Source organism: Galleria mellonella, unplaced genomic scaffold (assembly GCF_026898425.1).
Source record: "Galleria mellonella isolate WM207_F2 unplaced genomic scaffold, CSIRO_AGI_GalMel_v1 utg19, whole genome shotgun sequence".
NCBI lineage: Eukaryota > Metazoa > Arthropoda > Insecta > Lepidoptera > Pyralidae > Galleria > Galleria mellonella.
This window is the reverse complement of record NW_026442028.1, coordinates 3,760,629-3,778,677: the sequence shown is the minus strand read 5'-3', so window position 1 is coordinate 3,778,677 and position 18,049 is coordinate 3,760,629. Positions and strand designations below refer to the sequence as shown.

The 18,049-nt window shown below is 35.6% G+C and overlaps 1 protein-coding gene across 2 annotated transcripts in view; it reads right to left on the bottom strand.

Moving 5' to 3' along the window:
- Positions 1-18,049, bottom strand: part of LOC113520078 (adenylate cyclase type 2-like) — a 243,327-nt gene that overhangs the window by 202,335 nt on the left and 22,943 nt on the right. Inside the window, exon 1 of one of the 2 annotated variants that reach the window (XM_052894117.1) lies at positions 914-1,107. The exons of the other annotated variant lie outside the window; for it this stretch is intronic. Within the exon in view, the coding sequence (XP_052750077.1) occupies positions 914-950 (37 nt within the window). The 5' untranslated portion in view covers positions 951-1,107. Of the gene's footprint in view, positions 1-913; positions 1,108-18,049 lie in introns of those variants that run through there. 2 annotated transcript variants of the gene reach the window in all.

Here is an 18,049-nt window from a genome sequence, read left to right as displayed (position 1 = left end):
TACCCAAGCAATCGACTTTTGTACAAAGTCTCCCTCTGGTAAAATACAATAAAGTCATAAGAGATATCGATTTCTAAGATTATATATCACAAAAAAAATAGACTTCAATTATGACAAAACTGCTGAACCGATTTTCATAAAAATTTTATAGGACCAATCTGTATTTTTTTATACCACTGAGGTGGCACACAAGCATACGGCCCACCTGATGGTAAGTGGTTACCGTAGCCTATGAACGCCTGCAATACCAGAGGTATTACGCGCGCGTTGCCGACCCTGAAGAAACCTCTTTACCCACCTTTTGAAGAACCCCATGCTGTAGGTTACTCTTTCAGATAAGAAAATCCAAATCGATTCATAAATAATGGAGTTATGAAATAACAAACCGCCCGCCAAGTAACCTCTTGTATAGGCATTCCGCCACCCGTATCCAATAGCGAGGACGGGATGCCTTAAATACTGTACCGCAAACCATAAAAAATACAATACAACCGAGTTAAGAACCTCCTTCTTTTTGAAGTTGGTTGAAAAAAGACATTAAATTAATAAATTCATTATTACGTACAAATTGGAAAGTACTGAATTATTTCACAAAAATCTTAATTTGAAAATTTGTATACTATCCTACGTTAATACTCAAAAGAGCCGATAAGTAGCTACTTCAAAGATAAATCTGCTTATAAGATATATATATATATATATATATATATATTTATACAATATATTATATAATTAACGAATACTAATTAATTAAATTGTTTACTATTGATCAAACAATACGATATAATTGAAAGGAAAGCTTTGTATCATATTTGCCTTGTTATTTTACTCGTACCCTAAAACAAAACAAACAGCCAAAATCATTTTACAATATTAAAAAACAACACATTTGAAATAATAAATTAACACATACCTTCGTAATTTTCCTCGTGTGTGTCACCCATGGCCATTAAATATTAAATCCGTCGTCAAACACAATATATAAATGAAAGAAATCAAAATAAACACCTCATTTTACACCAGAAACGTTTCAAGAACTTTTAATAACAATCCACACGATCGGAAAGTTCGGACGCTTGCGAGACACACGTCCGCCTCTGCCGGCATTTGAGCGCGAACTGAAGTAACATTGAAAATCAGAAGAAAACCCAAACAGCTGCTATCTGGAAAATCACTCGATTCGAAATTCGAAATATGACGTATTCGATACTTTTTAGAGTTTTTAAAACATTTTAAAAGTCGAATATGCGAATTATTTTTTTAAAATTGAAAATGGAATGGCAAATCCGCCTGTATTATTGGTATGCGCTGACAGGTTGCCGGCAAAGGATGATAGATGAGAATGAAGTCAGGACAGTCGGTCCATTCTGATGAATTTACCAGGAAATTACCACGATTCCGGGGGGATCGTGTTGTAAACATGACAGGGGTATGTTTCTAGCGACGGTGCTGTATGTACAGATTGCGGACTCTGTCAATTTGTGGTTTTGTATTACGGACGGGCGTACGGCCAAGAAACAGTCACTAATAGGAAATCATCTCGAGGCTAAGAATCGAATGGTGCAGTGACCGATGATTGAAATATGATAATGAAAGATATAAGCGTATGCTAACACGTCAAGTTCATCACTTCACACAAACAGTGTGAACTTTAAATACAGTTAGGTAATTAACAATTTATTTTAATGGTTGGAAAAACTTATGACGACCCAGGAATATTTTTTCCCCCTATAAACCCCTTTTTAAAATATTAATCTAAATGTATCCTTACTTTATAATATTATAAATGTGGAAATGAGTTTGTTTATTTGTTGCCTCTTAACTCTTTAACAACTCAACTAAACACTATGAAATTAGGTATACACATACTATTGACAATGATATAGATTTTTAATCCCGGTCAGTGATAATATCCCGGTTACACTGACAAAGTCGCAGTTAGAAGCTAGTCGATTTAATAAAATAGTTAGTAGTCCATCTTTTTTCTTTTATACAACTTAGAATGGCAAACAAGCTGACGGCACACCTGAGGGAAAGTGGTAACCGTCGCCTATAGACATTAGCAGTACCATGGACATAACAGAGTATACTGTTTCGCCCATGATAACCCCCATGCGTTGCCATTCTTGAGGACTCAGGTGTTATTCCTCTGTACCTAATAAATTCACGCCATATTCCACCCTTCAAACCGAAACACAGCCATGCAAACACAACTGCGTCACGGTTGAAACACGAATGGGACAGAGGTACCTAAGCAATCGACTTTTGTACGAAGTCTCCCTCTATTCACGCATCACGTAAAAACTACTGATCGGATTAGAATTAAATTTGGTGTAGTGATAATTATTAACTTACATCATACATAACCGTAGATACTAACCTAGTTACTAGGGGGGGGGAGGGAAGAAGGGATTGTTAGTAATGGAGAATAATAATAATATTTTATTCAAGCGAGATACAGTTGCATAAAGTTCAATATACAATTTTTACAATTCATATTGAACGAGAAAAAAGTCCGCATTGCTATCAGTCCCCAAAATAGCCCAGAGATTAGCAATCCTATTGCTAGCAATATACTCTATAAGGTCGACCTCCACGCGGCTGTTCCTGAAAAACCATCTTAATTGGTTTATTTTTGAATTCGTCACAATGGGCTAGCTGACCTGCTTCAACATCATCTATCATCACCCACTGGTGTCCCGTCAGCGTGGCAATCACTGGCAAAACCCGCCCTTATAGGGAAGCTTGTGCTAAACAGTGTTTAACAGACAGTTAACGGCTGACTATACTTTTTACCGAGTCCTTCGACTTCAAAACCAATATTTTATTTATAGCTATAAAATTATTTGTACTATGACCATTTTTTCCTTAACCCTAAGCAGGACCTCCTCATTGCTAATTCGATCCCTCTAGCAAATTTTCTCCATCCTTCTCCAGCACCACATTTCAAAGGCTCTAAGTTTATCCATTTCCTTCTGAGTTAATGTTAGGGTTAAGGAAAAATTATTGAGGACAAAAGGGGAAAAATGTTGGGACATTTGATACGACACGACGAACTTATGAACATTATAATAGAAGGTAAGATAGAAGGAAGGAGGGGAAGAGAGAGACCGAGACATAGTTACATCAGGCAGATCAAGGAAGGAGTTGGTGTTGTGTCGTAACAAAAGGTGAAGATACTCGCTGAAAATCGTAGTGAGTGGCAAGAGCTCCACCGACATGAGCGCAGCTCTTAAATAGAATAATAATGATCATTTTGTTTTATTTGAAAATAAAAAAATGCAATAATAAAAACAGTGATAATTCAAATAGTAACTGTATTTTAAATGACATAAGTAAGTTATGTACATCTTTTATATTTTTTTTAAATAAACACTTTTTATGATATATTTTACAGTAACATTCGTCGTGATTTTTTAATTTAAACATAAAAATTAACACATCTGTAGGAATAAGAAATAAAAGATGAAAGAAATGCGTGATAAATTAACTATGAAAACATATAAATGGAATCATTTATAAGCATTAATGTATTTACTGTACTGCAGTTAAAAAACTTGACTATGTGTACATCGAAACATCAACAATAAATCCTACAACAATTCTTGTAATAAAAAATAATAAAATTATCAAAATACTTAATCTAAATATATATATATATATATATATATATATATATATATATATATATATATATATATATATATATATATATATATATATATATATATATATATATATATATATATATATATATATATATATATATATATATATATATATAACACCAGCGGCATTGCAGGTGTGCTGCCGGCCTTTTAAAAAGAAATATGCTCTTTTCTTGAAGGTTATGTTGTCGTATCGGTTCGGAAATACTGCTGCTGGAAGTTGATTCCAAAGAATGGTTGTGCGTGGAAGTAAATATATTTACCAGAGACTTTGTACAAAAGTTGTTTTCTTGGGTACCTCTGTCCCATTCAATAATAAAGATATATAGTTAACGTGACTATACATTTTTAATTGAGCGACCTTTATTTCGATTATAAATTGTTAATGGGCGTTACTTCTAAATTAACGCAAGTTGCGTGTACCATAATAACATTTTATTATACATTATTTATTACCTAGGCAAATCATCTATAAAAATACAATTTTTTTTTTCTTTATTTTTTTTATACAACTTAGAATGGCAAACAAGCTGACGGCCCACCTGATGGAAAGTGGTAACCGTCGCCTATACACATGAGCAGTACCATGGACATAACAGAGTATACTGTTTCGCCCATGATACCCCCCATGCGTTGCCATTCCTGAGGAGTCAGGTGTTATTCCTCTGTACTCAGTAAATTCACGCCATATTCCACCCTTCAAACCGAAACACAGCTATGCAAACACAACTGGTTTATGGTTGAAACACGAATGGGACAGATGTACCCAAGCAATCGACTTTTGTAAAAAGTCTCCCTAAAACTTCAATTTACAAATATATAAGTAAGTGTACATATGGCAGATTTAATACCTACATGACTATAATCTCTACCAGTCAAAAATGAGGCAAGCAGAAAATTAAATAGGCCGTGCATTTGCTAGTAAAATATGCATAAATGTTGTTACCATATTTTAAATACATTTTAAAAAGGAAATATGGAAAACTAGTTATTTTTATTTAAAAATTAAACCGATTTTAATAAAATTATTAATAATATGGATTGGTAGTTTGAACTTTTCTAATTGTATAATTGTTACTTAGTGTACATGGACGCTTATCTTGTTCCGACCGACTTGTTGACGACCGTGAAACAGTTGTGTTTGCATGGCTGTGTTTCGGTTTGAAGGGTGGGATATGGCGTGAATTTACCCAGTACAGTAGAAACAGTATACTCTGTTATGTAAATGGTCCTGCTCATGTCTATAGACAATGGTTACCACTTACCATCAGGTGGGCCGTCAGCTTGTTTGCCATTCTAAGTTGAATAAAAAATAAACAAAAAAAAATCTGTGAGAACTGTATACACCTTTAATTGATGTGTTCATATGGCCTTAAGCTTGATAGTGAGGAGTGAGATGTTTTTGTTCAAACTTAGATTTAAGCATTTTGTAATAGTAGTTTTTTCTCTTTTACGTACTAATAACATTGTATATTGTCTGCTTAATTATTGTGAGCATATTGTTGGTGTGTCTTTTATAAATAAATAAATAAATAAAAAATTTCCAGAATGGTCCCATAGAAATTTTATACTAAAATATAGATTTTTTTACTAAAAGAATATATCCTTTCGGAAAAAGAATCGGTTTTCAACAGTTCGGTTATGAAGTAACAAACATAAAAAAAATACAATCCAATTGAGAACCTCCATCTTTTTGAAGTCGGTTGAAAAAAAAATGAAATTATCACTTATTTATTACAATTTACCGAATGTATCACTGTGTTATTACATTTTCTTGCTTTTAACTCTCCCCGGAGCAAATTGCAGCTACAGACGTGAGTGTAACTTAATTCCGTACCTTTATCGAGGCGAGAGGCATTAATAATACTGTCATTATTTTGTAAGTACAAATGTATAAGACAAGGCCAAAATATTCTTTTCTTGTGCAATTTAGAATGTCTGTACAAATGCACACTGCTGTGTGATCCTGACATAGTATTGGCCACCCCCTTTCTCTTCGTAAGAGGCGACTAAGGGAACTTAATCGTCGAATGATAGGCAGCAGCGACCCTCTTAAAACATCACCAAAGCCTAACAGCGGTTGCCAATCCGCTTGCTATACTTGGCAACTACTGGCAAAACTGCTTAATAGGGGAAAAGTCTATGTTCAGCAATGAACAAATGCACAGCAGGAATTTATATTTATATATTAAACTTTGAAATTTACTGTAGCCCATAACTGTATATATTTTATGTGCAATAAATCTTCATTATTATTTTTAAAATTTGCTAATTTCCGTTTCCTTTCTCGTGGATGGTGGTAAGAGGTGACTAAGAGAGCTTACAGAGCAGCAGTGTCTCTCTAAAAACATCATAAAAAATTTTACTGCGATTGCCAACTCGCCTACTAAGCGTAGGAACTAGTAGCAAAACCCCTCTTATTGTGGAAGCTATGTCCAGCGTTGGACAAATAATGGCTGATATGATGATAACGATGACATCAGCATCGTCATGTAGTAAAACATAGACTTAGTATAATGTACTTGTAATACGGAGGAATTCAAACAGTAGCGTAGAGTCGACGGAAAACCGCTAAAAATGCTTGAGTGATAATGAAATTTATTTTCACCGCAGAGCATTGTTGTCTGGTAGAGAAACAACGCGACCGTTGGACAATTTTATACCACGAGCGAATTATTTTGTACTCGCTAGTATTTTAACACCCACGCGTTTTGTATTTCCGCTTAGACGATGTCTCGTATAATCGCTGATCTATATATATATATATATATATATATATATATATTCTGATTTGTAACTAATTCCATTTAAAGATTCCAATTTCAAATTTAATTACCTTTTCAACCGACTTCTAGAAGAAGGAGGGCTTTCAATTCGGTTTATTTGTTTTTTTTTTATATTTGTAGTATTCTTACTATTTAGATTGGTCACACAAAAATTTTATCAACAGTCAACAAGACTACAAAATGATTAATCAACCTTGGGAACGGCTGGTGACGATTGACATGTACCACAGTATCGGGTCAGTTCTAATATCTCCAGTGACGATTGAGATTGGACAGAACGTCCGAAAATAGATGGATGATTAAAATTTCTCGAGGGATTAAGTAGACGCTTCCTATGACGCCAGATATAAATATAATATATACAAATAGATATAGTACCAGAGAAAGATTTGTATCTATTTAAATATATATAATTGTAAATATTTATTATATGTTACCAGAGGGAGACTTTGTACAAAAGTCGATTGCTTGGGTACCTCTGTCCCATTCGTGTTTCTACCGTGAAACAGTTGTGTTTGCATGGCTGTGTTTCGGTTTGAAGGGTGGGATATGGCGTGAATTTACTGGGTACAGAGGAATAACATCTGAGTTCTCAGGAATAACAACGCATGGGGGTATCATGGGCGAAACAGTATACTCTGTTATGTCCATGGTACTGCTCATGTCTATAGGCGACGGTTACCACTTTCCATCAGGTGGGCCGTCAGCTTGTTTGCCATTCTAAGTTGTATAAAAAAAATTATAAGTGTATCCTCTACAAGCAATCAAATCTACCCTCTTTATAATAAGCTTGCTTGCTTTGCTTTACTTTTTTTGCTTGCTTCTTACAAGAAATAATTCTTGTAAAAAGCAATTACAGTGGTAATGGCTGACTGGCTGAAAACCAGCGCTGTGCAGCTGTTCATATTGCCCTGAGACACTCACAGCATCAGCTGAGCCGGTTCTTTTTGCCTAGTATGGGACTTAATTTTATATTGTGATTGTGTGTTTACTAACAATAAATGTTTTCTATTCTATTCTGTTCTGTTCTATTATATTCTATAATATTAGTATAGATAATAAAAAAATATATACATATAAATAAAATAATTTCTATTTATTTATTTATTTATACTTCTGCACACATTAAAATATGTCTACAGGGCGAGCAATGGCATTCTCTACTAACTAACGGTTACGCTAAACAGTGAGAGTAAATGGCGGTGCATTGATTTAACAAAAACGATTTGTAAATTAATTAATTGTATTTCTTATATATTATATTTATTATACTACATATCTTATATTTATATTCTATCGTACAATTATTAAAATTATACTGTACTGTCGACTACGAACATGTTAATATTTATGAGGAGTACAAAGTTTTTCGTGACCATCCCAAAACTGTTCGACGCCTAATCCTGAATCTAGAGTTTTGAGTACATATGTACAATATGTCTTAGAGCTTTCATCTGAGATATAGAGTACAAATGCATTCCTTTTAAAGGATCAGCCCCCCCTCCCAGCTTTTGAAAATAATCCTAAGTATTCTGATAGCCATCGATCACGTATACTCATACAAGTTTCTGGCCAAGGCTTTATAAGTTGAAACTTATGTTAATTTACATGCCAGACGTACCCACCATGGCTTCAAAGGTCAAAGTACACTAAATGAAGCCCTCAGGAAACTATTCTGTGAGCTCAGTAATTTCGACTTGCTTGTTACGAAGAAATATCTTCCAAATAAAATACCCTACTAGAGAGCATGTTTTCAATCATTCTTTGTGTTGACTTTTTCATTGAATTACTAGCTTTTACCTGCGACTTCGTCCGCGTTACCGGGATACGTTCCCTGAATGTGGGTAAAATGTAGACAATGTCCTTTTCCAACCCATATCATCTTCATGGCAATGCATGGGGGGTATCATGGACGAAACAGTATACTCTGTTATTTCTATGGTACTGCTCAGGTCTATAGGCGACGGTTCCACTTTCCATCAGGTGGGCCGTCAGCTTGTTTGCCATTCTAAATTTTAAATACATAAACAAGTTTTAAATTTGGAATTGTCACATTTTTTTAATGGGTGATAATGAAATGGTAACCCCGCCTGCGCTATCGGTATACGCTGGCGGAGCACCAGTGAAGGGTGATAGGTGATGATGAAAACAGGTCAGTTAGCAAATCATGATGAATTCCGCTATAATTAACCACGACGGTTTCCAGGGGGAACCGCATGGAGGTCGACCTGATAGAGTGTAGATAAGTAGAGGTCAGTTAGATCCCATTACTAATAATCCCTTTCCCCCTGTCACACTTTTTTTAATTAAATATAAATAAATAACAATATGTCATAATTTTATATCGGCATAATATATCAAATTACGTTTTGTATAAAGTACAGATATAGCTAGCGCTGTCTGCCCCTGTTACAGTATTTTTAAACGTATTTATAGATACGAGAAGGTATATATTATTAAGCACTCATTAGATAGTCACGACGAATTGTTATTGATCAATATTTCTCACGCAAAGGTCGAGAAATAAAGTTTTATTTTATCTACTATAACTAAACTTATTCATAAAAAAAAATATTATACGTTTAAAGAGTTATTTTAATAAAATGTCAAAAAACACCATTGAACCCTTATAATCAACCATTACCTATACTTCTTAGATTTTACCAGAGGGAGACTTTGTACAAAAGTCGATTACTTGGGTACCTCTGTCCCATTACCTTGAAGCAATTGTGTTTGCATAGCTGTGTTTCGTTTGATGGGTGGGATATGGTGTGAATTTACTGGGTACAGAGGAATAACACCTGAGTCCTCAGGAATAGCAACGCATGGGGTGGGGGGGGGGGTATTATGGGCGAAACAGTATACTCTGTTATATCCACAGTACTGCTCATGTCTATAGGCGACGGTTACCACTTTACATCAGGTGGGCCGTCAGCTTGTTTGCCATTCTAAGTCGTATAAGTTGTATAGATACTAATATTATGCAGAGGTAAAATTTGTGGGTTTGGATGTTCAGGGTAATATCCGGTACTATGATTGATTTTGAAAATTACATACATACATACATATCTGTCACGCCTGTCTCCCATTAGGGTAGGCAGAAACAATGGAACGCCAAATGCTTCGATTCAAACAAACCTCTTTCGCTTCTTCCACATTCATCAATCTTGTCATACACGCTCGTCGGTTACGGGTACTTTTAATTTGGCCCTTCTTCAGCACGTCGCCTATTTGGTCGACATACGTCCGTCTACGGCGACCGCTACCAACATCTCCATTCATTCTTGCTCGATAAATCTCTTTCGTAATTCTTCTTTCATCCATCCTCTCCAAATGACCAAACCAACGCAACATTCCTTTTTCGATTTTTGTCACTACATCGTCTTTCAGTCCACACTTCTCTCTAATCACACTGTTTCTTACTCTATCTTTTAAAGTAATACCACACATACTTCTCAAAGCTCTCATCTGTACAGCATTTATCTTACTTTCATGCTTCTTCTGCCATACCCACGATTCGCTTCCATACATGAGTGTTGGTGTCAGTACTCCTTGAATTAAAGCAAGGCGAGCTTTACTCGATACATTTTTACTTAACATAATCGAGAGCAGTGCACCGTTAACACTGTTTCCCGCTTTTACTCTCCTCTCAATATCTCTGTCACACTTCCCATCCCTCGTAAACAAAGAACCTAAATATAGAAACTCACTCACTTGCTCCACTTTTTCATCTCCTATCATAATCTGGTATGCCGTTAAACTTTCATTCCTCTCAAAAACCATTACCTTCGTCTTCTTCGCATTTATTTTCATACCTATCCTTCAATACGCTTCATTCATTATAGTCACCATTTGTTGTAATTCATACTCTGACGCTGCAAAAAGTACTTGGTCGTCGGCGTATAAAAGAGTCTTAAACAGAGACTCATTCATCCTGAATCCACAATTAGATCCTTTCAAATCGGTCAAGCAACTGTCCATAAATAGGTTGAACAGCCAAGGAGACGCTACACAGCCCTGTCTAACACCACGTTCAATGCCAAACCAGTCTGTATAGACTCCATTTATTCTGACACAGGCATTTGAATCCTTATATAAAGATTTGAATGCCCGTATCAAATGGCTGCTCACCCCATACATTGCCATTTTGAAAATTCTTTCACTGTTATTATCCCTGAGTGATATAGACTATTTTGGTAAATATATGTTTTCAATAACCAATTACAATAAATGTAATTGAAATCGGTAAAAATTCTATAATTTTTCCAGCTTTACCAAAATGTATTAAACAGATTAAAAAGTACACAAACAAATATTGCACCCGTGCAAAGCCAGGGCGGGTCGCTAGTTCAATATGTTACAAAGAACTTACCTATTTTGGTGAGTCGTATAATCTTTGAAACACAAATCAAGTGCAAAAGTAAATATGGCAACGGAATCCTATCATCATGCGACCGATAAACTCGTTAACTATTTTACTGCTCAATTGCCATGAAAAATATAATTTGAAAATACACGAAAATAGAAATTTATTAATATGTTCTACCCACAATATCCGCCACTGAAACGTATTATTCCTTCCTCTAACCTAACATCTGTTTATACATGCAATAGTATTTTTGGTAGGCGTGGGTCATAACGTGGTATATTTATTTGTTTATTTACTTAAACAACCTTTTGCCTGTTATGAATCAATGAAATATACCACTTTTAAGACTTTAAGACCTTCAGGAATACAACCGTTAAAACCGCATCCAATTTGGTGCATTGGTTTTAGCGTGATATCGAAACAAACATCCAAACAGACAGATAGACAGACAAAATTGTTAAAAATTATTGTTTTGGCACGTTATAATTCAATAGATCTTCCTTTGACATGCCATATCTTCATAAGTTAGTGAATAATCACATTGATCACCCACCTCTACTGGAGAAACTTGAATACAATGTACTTACTAGAGTGCCGCGGCATCCTTGCAATCTATTTAAAAATGCAGCTTGACGAATCGTCCGCATAACGCGTCTGTATACTGATATTGTAAAAACCAAGCCTGAACTTGATATTCACAACGATAGTCATTCTGTGTTCATAGCTAAATTAAAATGTTGATGTACCTCGCCATTATATTATATTTATTTATAATTTAAAATAATTTAATTACAATTTTCATTATTTATATTATATTATTATTCATATTGTTAATATCTTTATTCATTTAATGACATTTAATAATTTAATTCTATTTTAATGTTTATCAAACACAAGGCATGCTGTGATCGCCTATAAATGTAAGAACAGTTAGATCTAATCCGCCAGTGTATTGTTTAATAAAATATATTCATATATTCATCGTCATATTATTTAATAAAATATAATATCACTTAATAAAATTGTAACTGGAATGAAAAATTTTATAATACTTCAGACACGAAATTCTATTATTATCGTAATGTATATAAATACATATATATATATATATATATATATATATATGAGCAGTACCATGGGCATAACAGAGTATACTGTTTCGCCCATGATGAACATTTCGCCATGAACTCAGAATGGCAAGCAAGCTGACGGCCCACCTGATGGAAAGTAGTAACCGTCGCCTATAAGCATAATAACATATACTAGCTATATATTCGTATATATATATATATATATCTGTTATTGGACCAACATACGTATAGAGATATTGCAACTACAATATATAGATATTGCTTTTTATTACCCATCCTTAGTAGACACTGGTAAGTTTTTTTTTTGATGGGTGAAAATGGTATAGTAACCCCGCCTGCGTTAACGGGATATGCTGGCGGAGCACCAGTGAAGGGTGATCGATGAGAATGAAAACAGGCCAGTTAGCCTATCATGATGAATTCATCAGGAATTAACCATGATAGTATCCAGGGGGAACCGCGAGGAGGTCGACCTGGTTGGGTATATTGCCAGCAATAGGATTCTCAGTCTTCATTACTAACAATCCCTTTCCCCCCGACACTGACAAGTAGACGCGGGTAAAGCCGCATACTAGCTATATGTTCGTAGAAAAAATTATATTAAAATATGAAAATCATATTCCAATACAGTTGTCCCTTCAATATCGATTAAACTCATAATTTATATTTCCCTGGCGGCTAGCGACACGATCTATATTTCCTTGCTTGAACTCGAACACATCAAAGTAAGTATTCTGTCACTGATCAAGACTTCATGATTTCTATTAAAGTTTAATGCTTTGCCGAGTCATTCTTGGAATAGCGATGTTGAGAAATTTAGGAATATGATTCTTATAAATAAATAGAATAGAATACAAAATATTTATTGCCAGTAGAAAGATAAACAATTACAAAAGAATATACAAAAATATTAAATATATAAGAAGTGTTTCATATTAGGCAAAAGGAACCGGCTCAGCTGATGCTGCGAGTGTCCCAGTGCAATATGTACAGCTGCACAGCGCTGGTTTTCAACCAGTCCTTCTCTTAACAAAATACAACCAAAGTAAAACAGAGATCTTAGATTACTTTAATAAATAACTTAGCTGTGTGGTCCCGGCATAGAATGGGGCATCCCTTTCTTTCCTGTGGGTGTCGTAAGAGGCGACTAACGAGGGCGAAGGATTTTCAGTAGCGTCCCTTTTAAAACATCACCAAAGCCTAACTGCAGTTGCCAACTCGCCTGGCAAGTGTATCAACTACTAGCAACCCCCCCCCCCCCCCCCCCCCAATGAGGAGGCTTATACCCAACAGTGGACAGTTAACGTCTGATATGATAACTTTGATAAAATATCTGTACGTAAAATAAATATAAAATTTTTGAAATTACGTTCCAGAGAGTAATTTTATATAAAAGTCATCTGCTTGGATGGATCTAGTCATTCATATTTCAGCGATGAAGCAGCTGCGTATTAGTTTAAAGGAAATATATGATGCATGGAAGATATGGCAAGGATATTACAGAGTATGAAGGGATAACATTGTAGTCCTCGGAGATAGCAACGCATAAATAGCAAATGGACACTCTGGCGCCCTTAGGCGCACACATACACCGCAGTCCATAAGAAAGAGTCGACACCTCTGTCGCTCCCCTCTCGCGGGCTTGGAGTGCCATCAGCACTCGCCCCTGCATTCGCGTCCGGTGAAGCTGTAAAGGCTACCCACGGCCAACAGCAAACACATTCAGAAAAAAAAAAAAAAAAACAGTCCTTAATAATAAGAATGAATGAATGAACGGTTTATTTTCTCTTCACAAAAGGTGGAATAAAGTAACAACATGAGGTACAATTTGAAATGAAGACCAGTTTTGTGAGAGACTGGTGCTTGCGGTAGGTTTAGAAGAACCTGTGTTACAAGTCACCAGTGCCCCATCTCCATGGACTACACAAATACAAGGCAACCAATTAGTGTTATAATACACAGATAACAATAATAAGATTTAGAGTGCAAGAATAAACTTAACATTAAAACTTATTTCTAGTATATAACTTAGGCAAAGTTAACAAAAAAAAACAAAATACAGACTATGTGTGCGCGCGCGCGCGTGTGTGTGTGTGTGTGTGTGTGTGTGTGCGCGTGTGCGTGTGCGTGTGCGTGTGCGTGTGCGTGGGCGTGTGTGTGTGTGTGTGTGTGTTCAACCAAATAGAGTAGAGATAGATATATAATTTAATTGTATCACTTACAAGATTATAAGAACTTATGAGGTGTTTTTAATGGAGGGTTATGAAATGGTAACCCTAGCACTATGGGTATACACTAGCAGAGTACCAGTAAGGGATGATAGGTGAGAAAGTACAGGTCAGTTAGCCCATCATGAAGAATACACCTGGAATTTAGCACGATGGTTACCAGGGAGAGCCACGTGAAGGTCGACCTGGTTAGGTTTATTGCCAGTAATGAGGGCCTTAATCTCTATTATTAATATGTTTATAATATATTATTTATATGTTTATAGTATAAATTGTGTGGAACCTAGTTACTTTATTAAAGAATTCATTTATAACTTATTAATCTATGTATTTAGCAACTTACGCACTTCATTCTATTACTCGCATACATAAATTACCCGATAAATAATTACAGTTAAAAGCTGTTGCTTAAACTACCTTGAAATCAATAAACTTGGCCTAAAATTATTATACTTCATTAAAAATACATAAAGAAAACACATGTTACATTGGCCCGTAAATAATACCGTACGAGTTGTCGGAAAATAGTCGTATATTTTGGGAATTCTGATAGATCCACTTTGATTCATTAAAATTCCAAAGTTTGCCAATCACCAAACCAGAATAATCTATTTGTGACTTAATACCAATAAATCTTGAGTGCGGTTCATCGGAAATGTGAAATGGGAATAGAAACTAAACTGCTAAACTGATTTTGATAAAATTTCAATGAAACTTTTAAGTATATTCTTTCAAATAACAAAAAGAATATTCCAAATCGGTTTATAATTGACAGAGTTGTGAGATAACAAATATAAAGAAGTAACTTTTTTGTAGTCGATTGAAAATAGTTAATTGCCTTGACAAATATGTGTATGCATGCGTAGATAATGCATAATTATGTATATACTACATTTTGGTATACACATAACCAAAGCGAGACTTTGTACAAAAGTCGATTGCTTGGGTACCTCTGTCCCATTCGTGTTTCAACCGTAAGACAGTTGTGTTTGCATGGCTGTGTTTCAGTTGGAAGGGTGGGATATGGCGTGAATTTACAGGAAACAGAGGAATAACACCTGAGTCCTCAGGAATGGCATAGGGGTTTCATGGGCGAAACAGTGTACTCTGTTATGTCCATAGTACTGCTAATGTCTATAGATGACGGTTACCACTTTCCATCCGGTGGGCCGTCAGCTTGTTTTTCATTCTAATTAGAAAAAAACTGGCGGGGCACTAGTGATAGATGTCTGATGAGGATGAAAGCAGATCAGTTAGCCCATCTTGACGAATTCAACTGGAATTAGCCACGATGGTTTCCAGGTAGAACCACGTGGAGGTCGACCTGACAGAGCATATTGCTAGTAATGGGGCTATTTGACCCCATTACTAACAATTCCTTTCCCCCCTCCGTTAGTACACTAGTATTATATTATCTGTGATTTATATTTTTTAAAGGATGATAACGGAATGGTTAACCCGCCTGCTTTAACGGTATACGCTGGCGGGGCACCAGTAAGGGGTAATAGGTGAGAATGAAAAGGCATGTCAGTTAGCCAATCGTGATGAATATACCTGGAATTCAGCACAATGGTTTCCAAAAGGGACCAGGTGGAGGTCGACCTGGCAGGGTGTATTGCTAGCAATGGGACTAGTATTTTTTTTATACAGCTTAGAATGGCAAACAAGCTGACGGTCCATCTGATGAAAAGTGGTTACCGTCGCCTATAGACATGAGCAGTACCATGGACATAACAGAGTATACTGTTTCGCCCATGATACCCTCCATGGGTTGCCATTCCTGAGGACTCAGGTGTTATTCCTCTGTACCCAGTAAATTCACGCCATATCCCACCCTTCAAACTGAAACACAGCCATGCAAACACAACTGCTTCACGGTTGAAACACGAATGGGACAGAGGTACCCAAGCAATCGACTTTTGTACAAAGTCTCCCTCTGGTGTATTACTAACAATAGTAGTCCGTATTACTAACAATCCCCGCCCCCACACTATCTGTGGTTAGGGTAAGCACACTGAAACGAAAGCATTCTGAATAGAAATTAGAAGCGACCTTGATTCACGGTCGATGGTCGTTCTATTTCTATAAGCGACAACGATTGAAATATAAATACTCATGCAGATGAGTACATTTTTTCAACCGACTTCAAAAATGAGGAAGTTCTCAGTTTGGTTGTGTTTTTTTTTTATTTTTGTTATTTATTAGTTTTTTTTTTTTTATCTGGAAGAATATACGATTACGAATTACTCATAGGAGTGTAGACCGTTCCCCCACTAGATGGAATGACGACCTCAAATACACTGCAGGGAATCAGTCTATAGGAGAGGCCTATGTTCAACAGTGGACAGATTATGACTGAGATGATGATGATGATGATTACATGGGATATTTTTATTTAATGCACACGGACAACGCTGCGGGATATAACTAGATAGAACTGAGAAACACTGATGTTTCTTGACTAATAAAGTCAATTTATTTTAATTGAGCAGTATCCTAGTTAGAAGACATTGCATTGAGCAATCATTATTAAAACCGCAACACAATGGTCAAACAATATCTTTGAATGTGTCTGTATTAACAATGACGAAAAAGGAAAGAAAGATGCTTAAGATACTTTAAATGTAGACATGGAGAAGAATGAAAAGGATAAGCTGGATAGAAAAAGTAACGTATGAGGAAGTCTTAAAAAGAGTGAATGAGAGAAGAGCATTAATAAAAACAATAGAGAATAGAAGAGGCAAAATGCTGGGCCACCTTATACGACATGACGATTTTTAAAAAAAAACATAGAAGAAAGAAAAATAGAGAGCAAAAGAGGAAGAGGAAGACCGAGGAATAACTAATAACATGGGACAGATAAAAGAAACACTAGGTATTATGGTGTATGTGAAGGTCAAAGATATGGCCTGGGATAGAGATGGCTAGAAGAAAATGCATGAATTAGTTGCATCGACAATAGGAAACTGAAAAAGGACAATAGGAAACTTGAAAAGAAGGAACTGTATGTAGTTAATGGAATATTTATTTTGGACTAGCTGACTCGAACGACGTCGTTTTGCCATAATTACGTCAATATTTAATTGAAATGTTTATATTGGCAGCTAAGAACAGTTTATATGGAAAATAGAGACATGAGATTTTAACGTTTATTCTACTATTTTTCAATTTTTTCTCTCCAAAAGAACCTTTTTCGGACGAACAGGTTCTAAACTTGCATAAAAAAAAATACAACGAATTTTTTTTATGCAAAATAGAATGGCAAACTGTTTCGCCCATGATACCTTCCATGCGTTGCCATTCCTGAGGACTCAGGTGTTTGTCCTCTGTACCCTGTAAATTCACTGCTATATCCGACCCTTCAAACCGAAACACAACCATGCAAACACGATTGATTCACGTTGGAAACACAAATGTGACAGAGGTGCCTAAGCAAACGAATTTTGTACAAAGTGTCCATCTGATGAGTTATCTGGTTATTTATTTATACTTGTACAAATAGATGCCCAAGCAAACGACTTTTGTACAGTCTCCTTCTAGTAAAATATATGTATTTAAAAGAAAATTCCAAATTGGTTCGTTCTTGAATTTTGCACTTAGCAATACGTTTAGCGATTCATTTTTATTTATATATCATTATTATCATCATGTTAGCTGTTAATTGTCCACTACTAAGCGTAAGCCTCCCCCATAAAAGGGGGTTTGCTACTAGTTGCCAAGCTTGGCAGGTGGATTAACAACCGAAGTTAGGATTTGTTGAAGTTTTAAGAGCTGCTGTGGGCAGCATCTCTCGACCATTAAGTTACCTCGTCTATTATTTGTTATAAAGCATAAAGGAATTTCACTTTTTTTGACGATTGGCTAAAACAATTAGTCAAGAGATATTAATTAAAGAAACCAACTTACT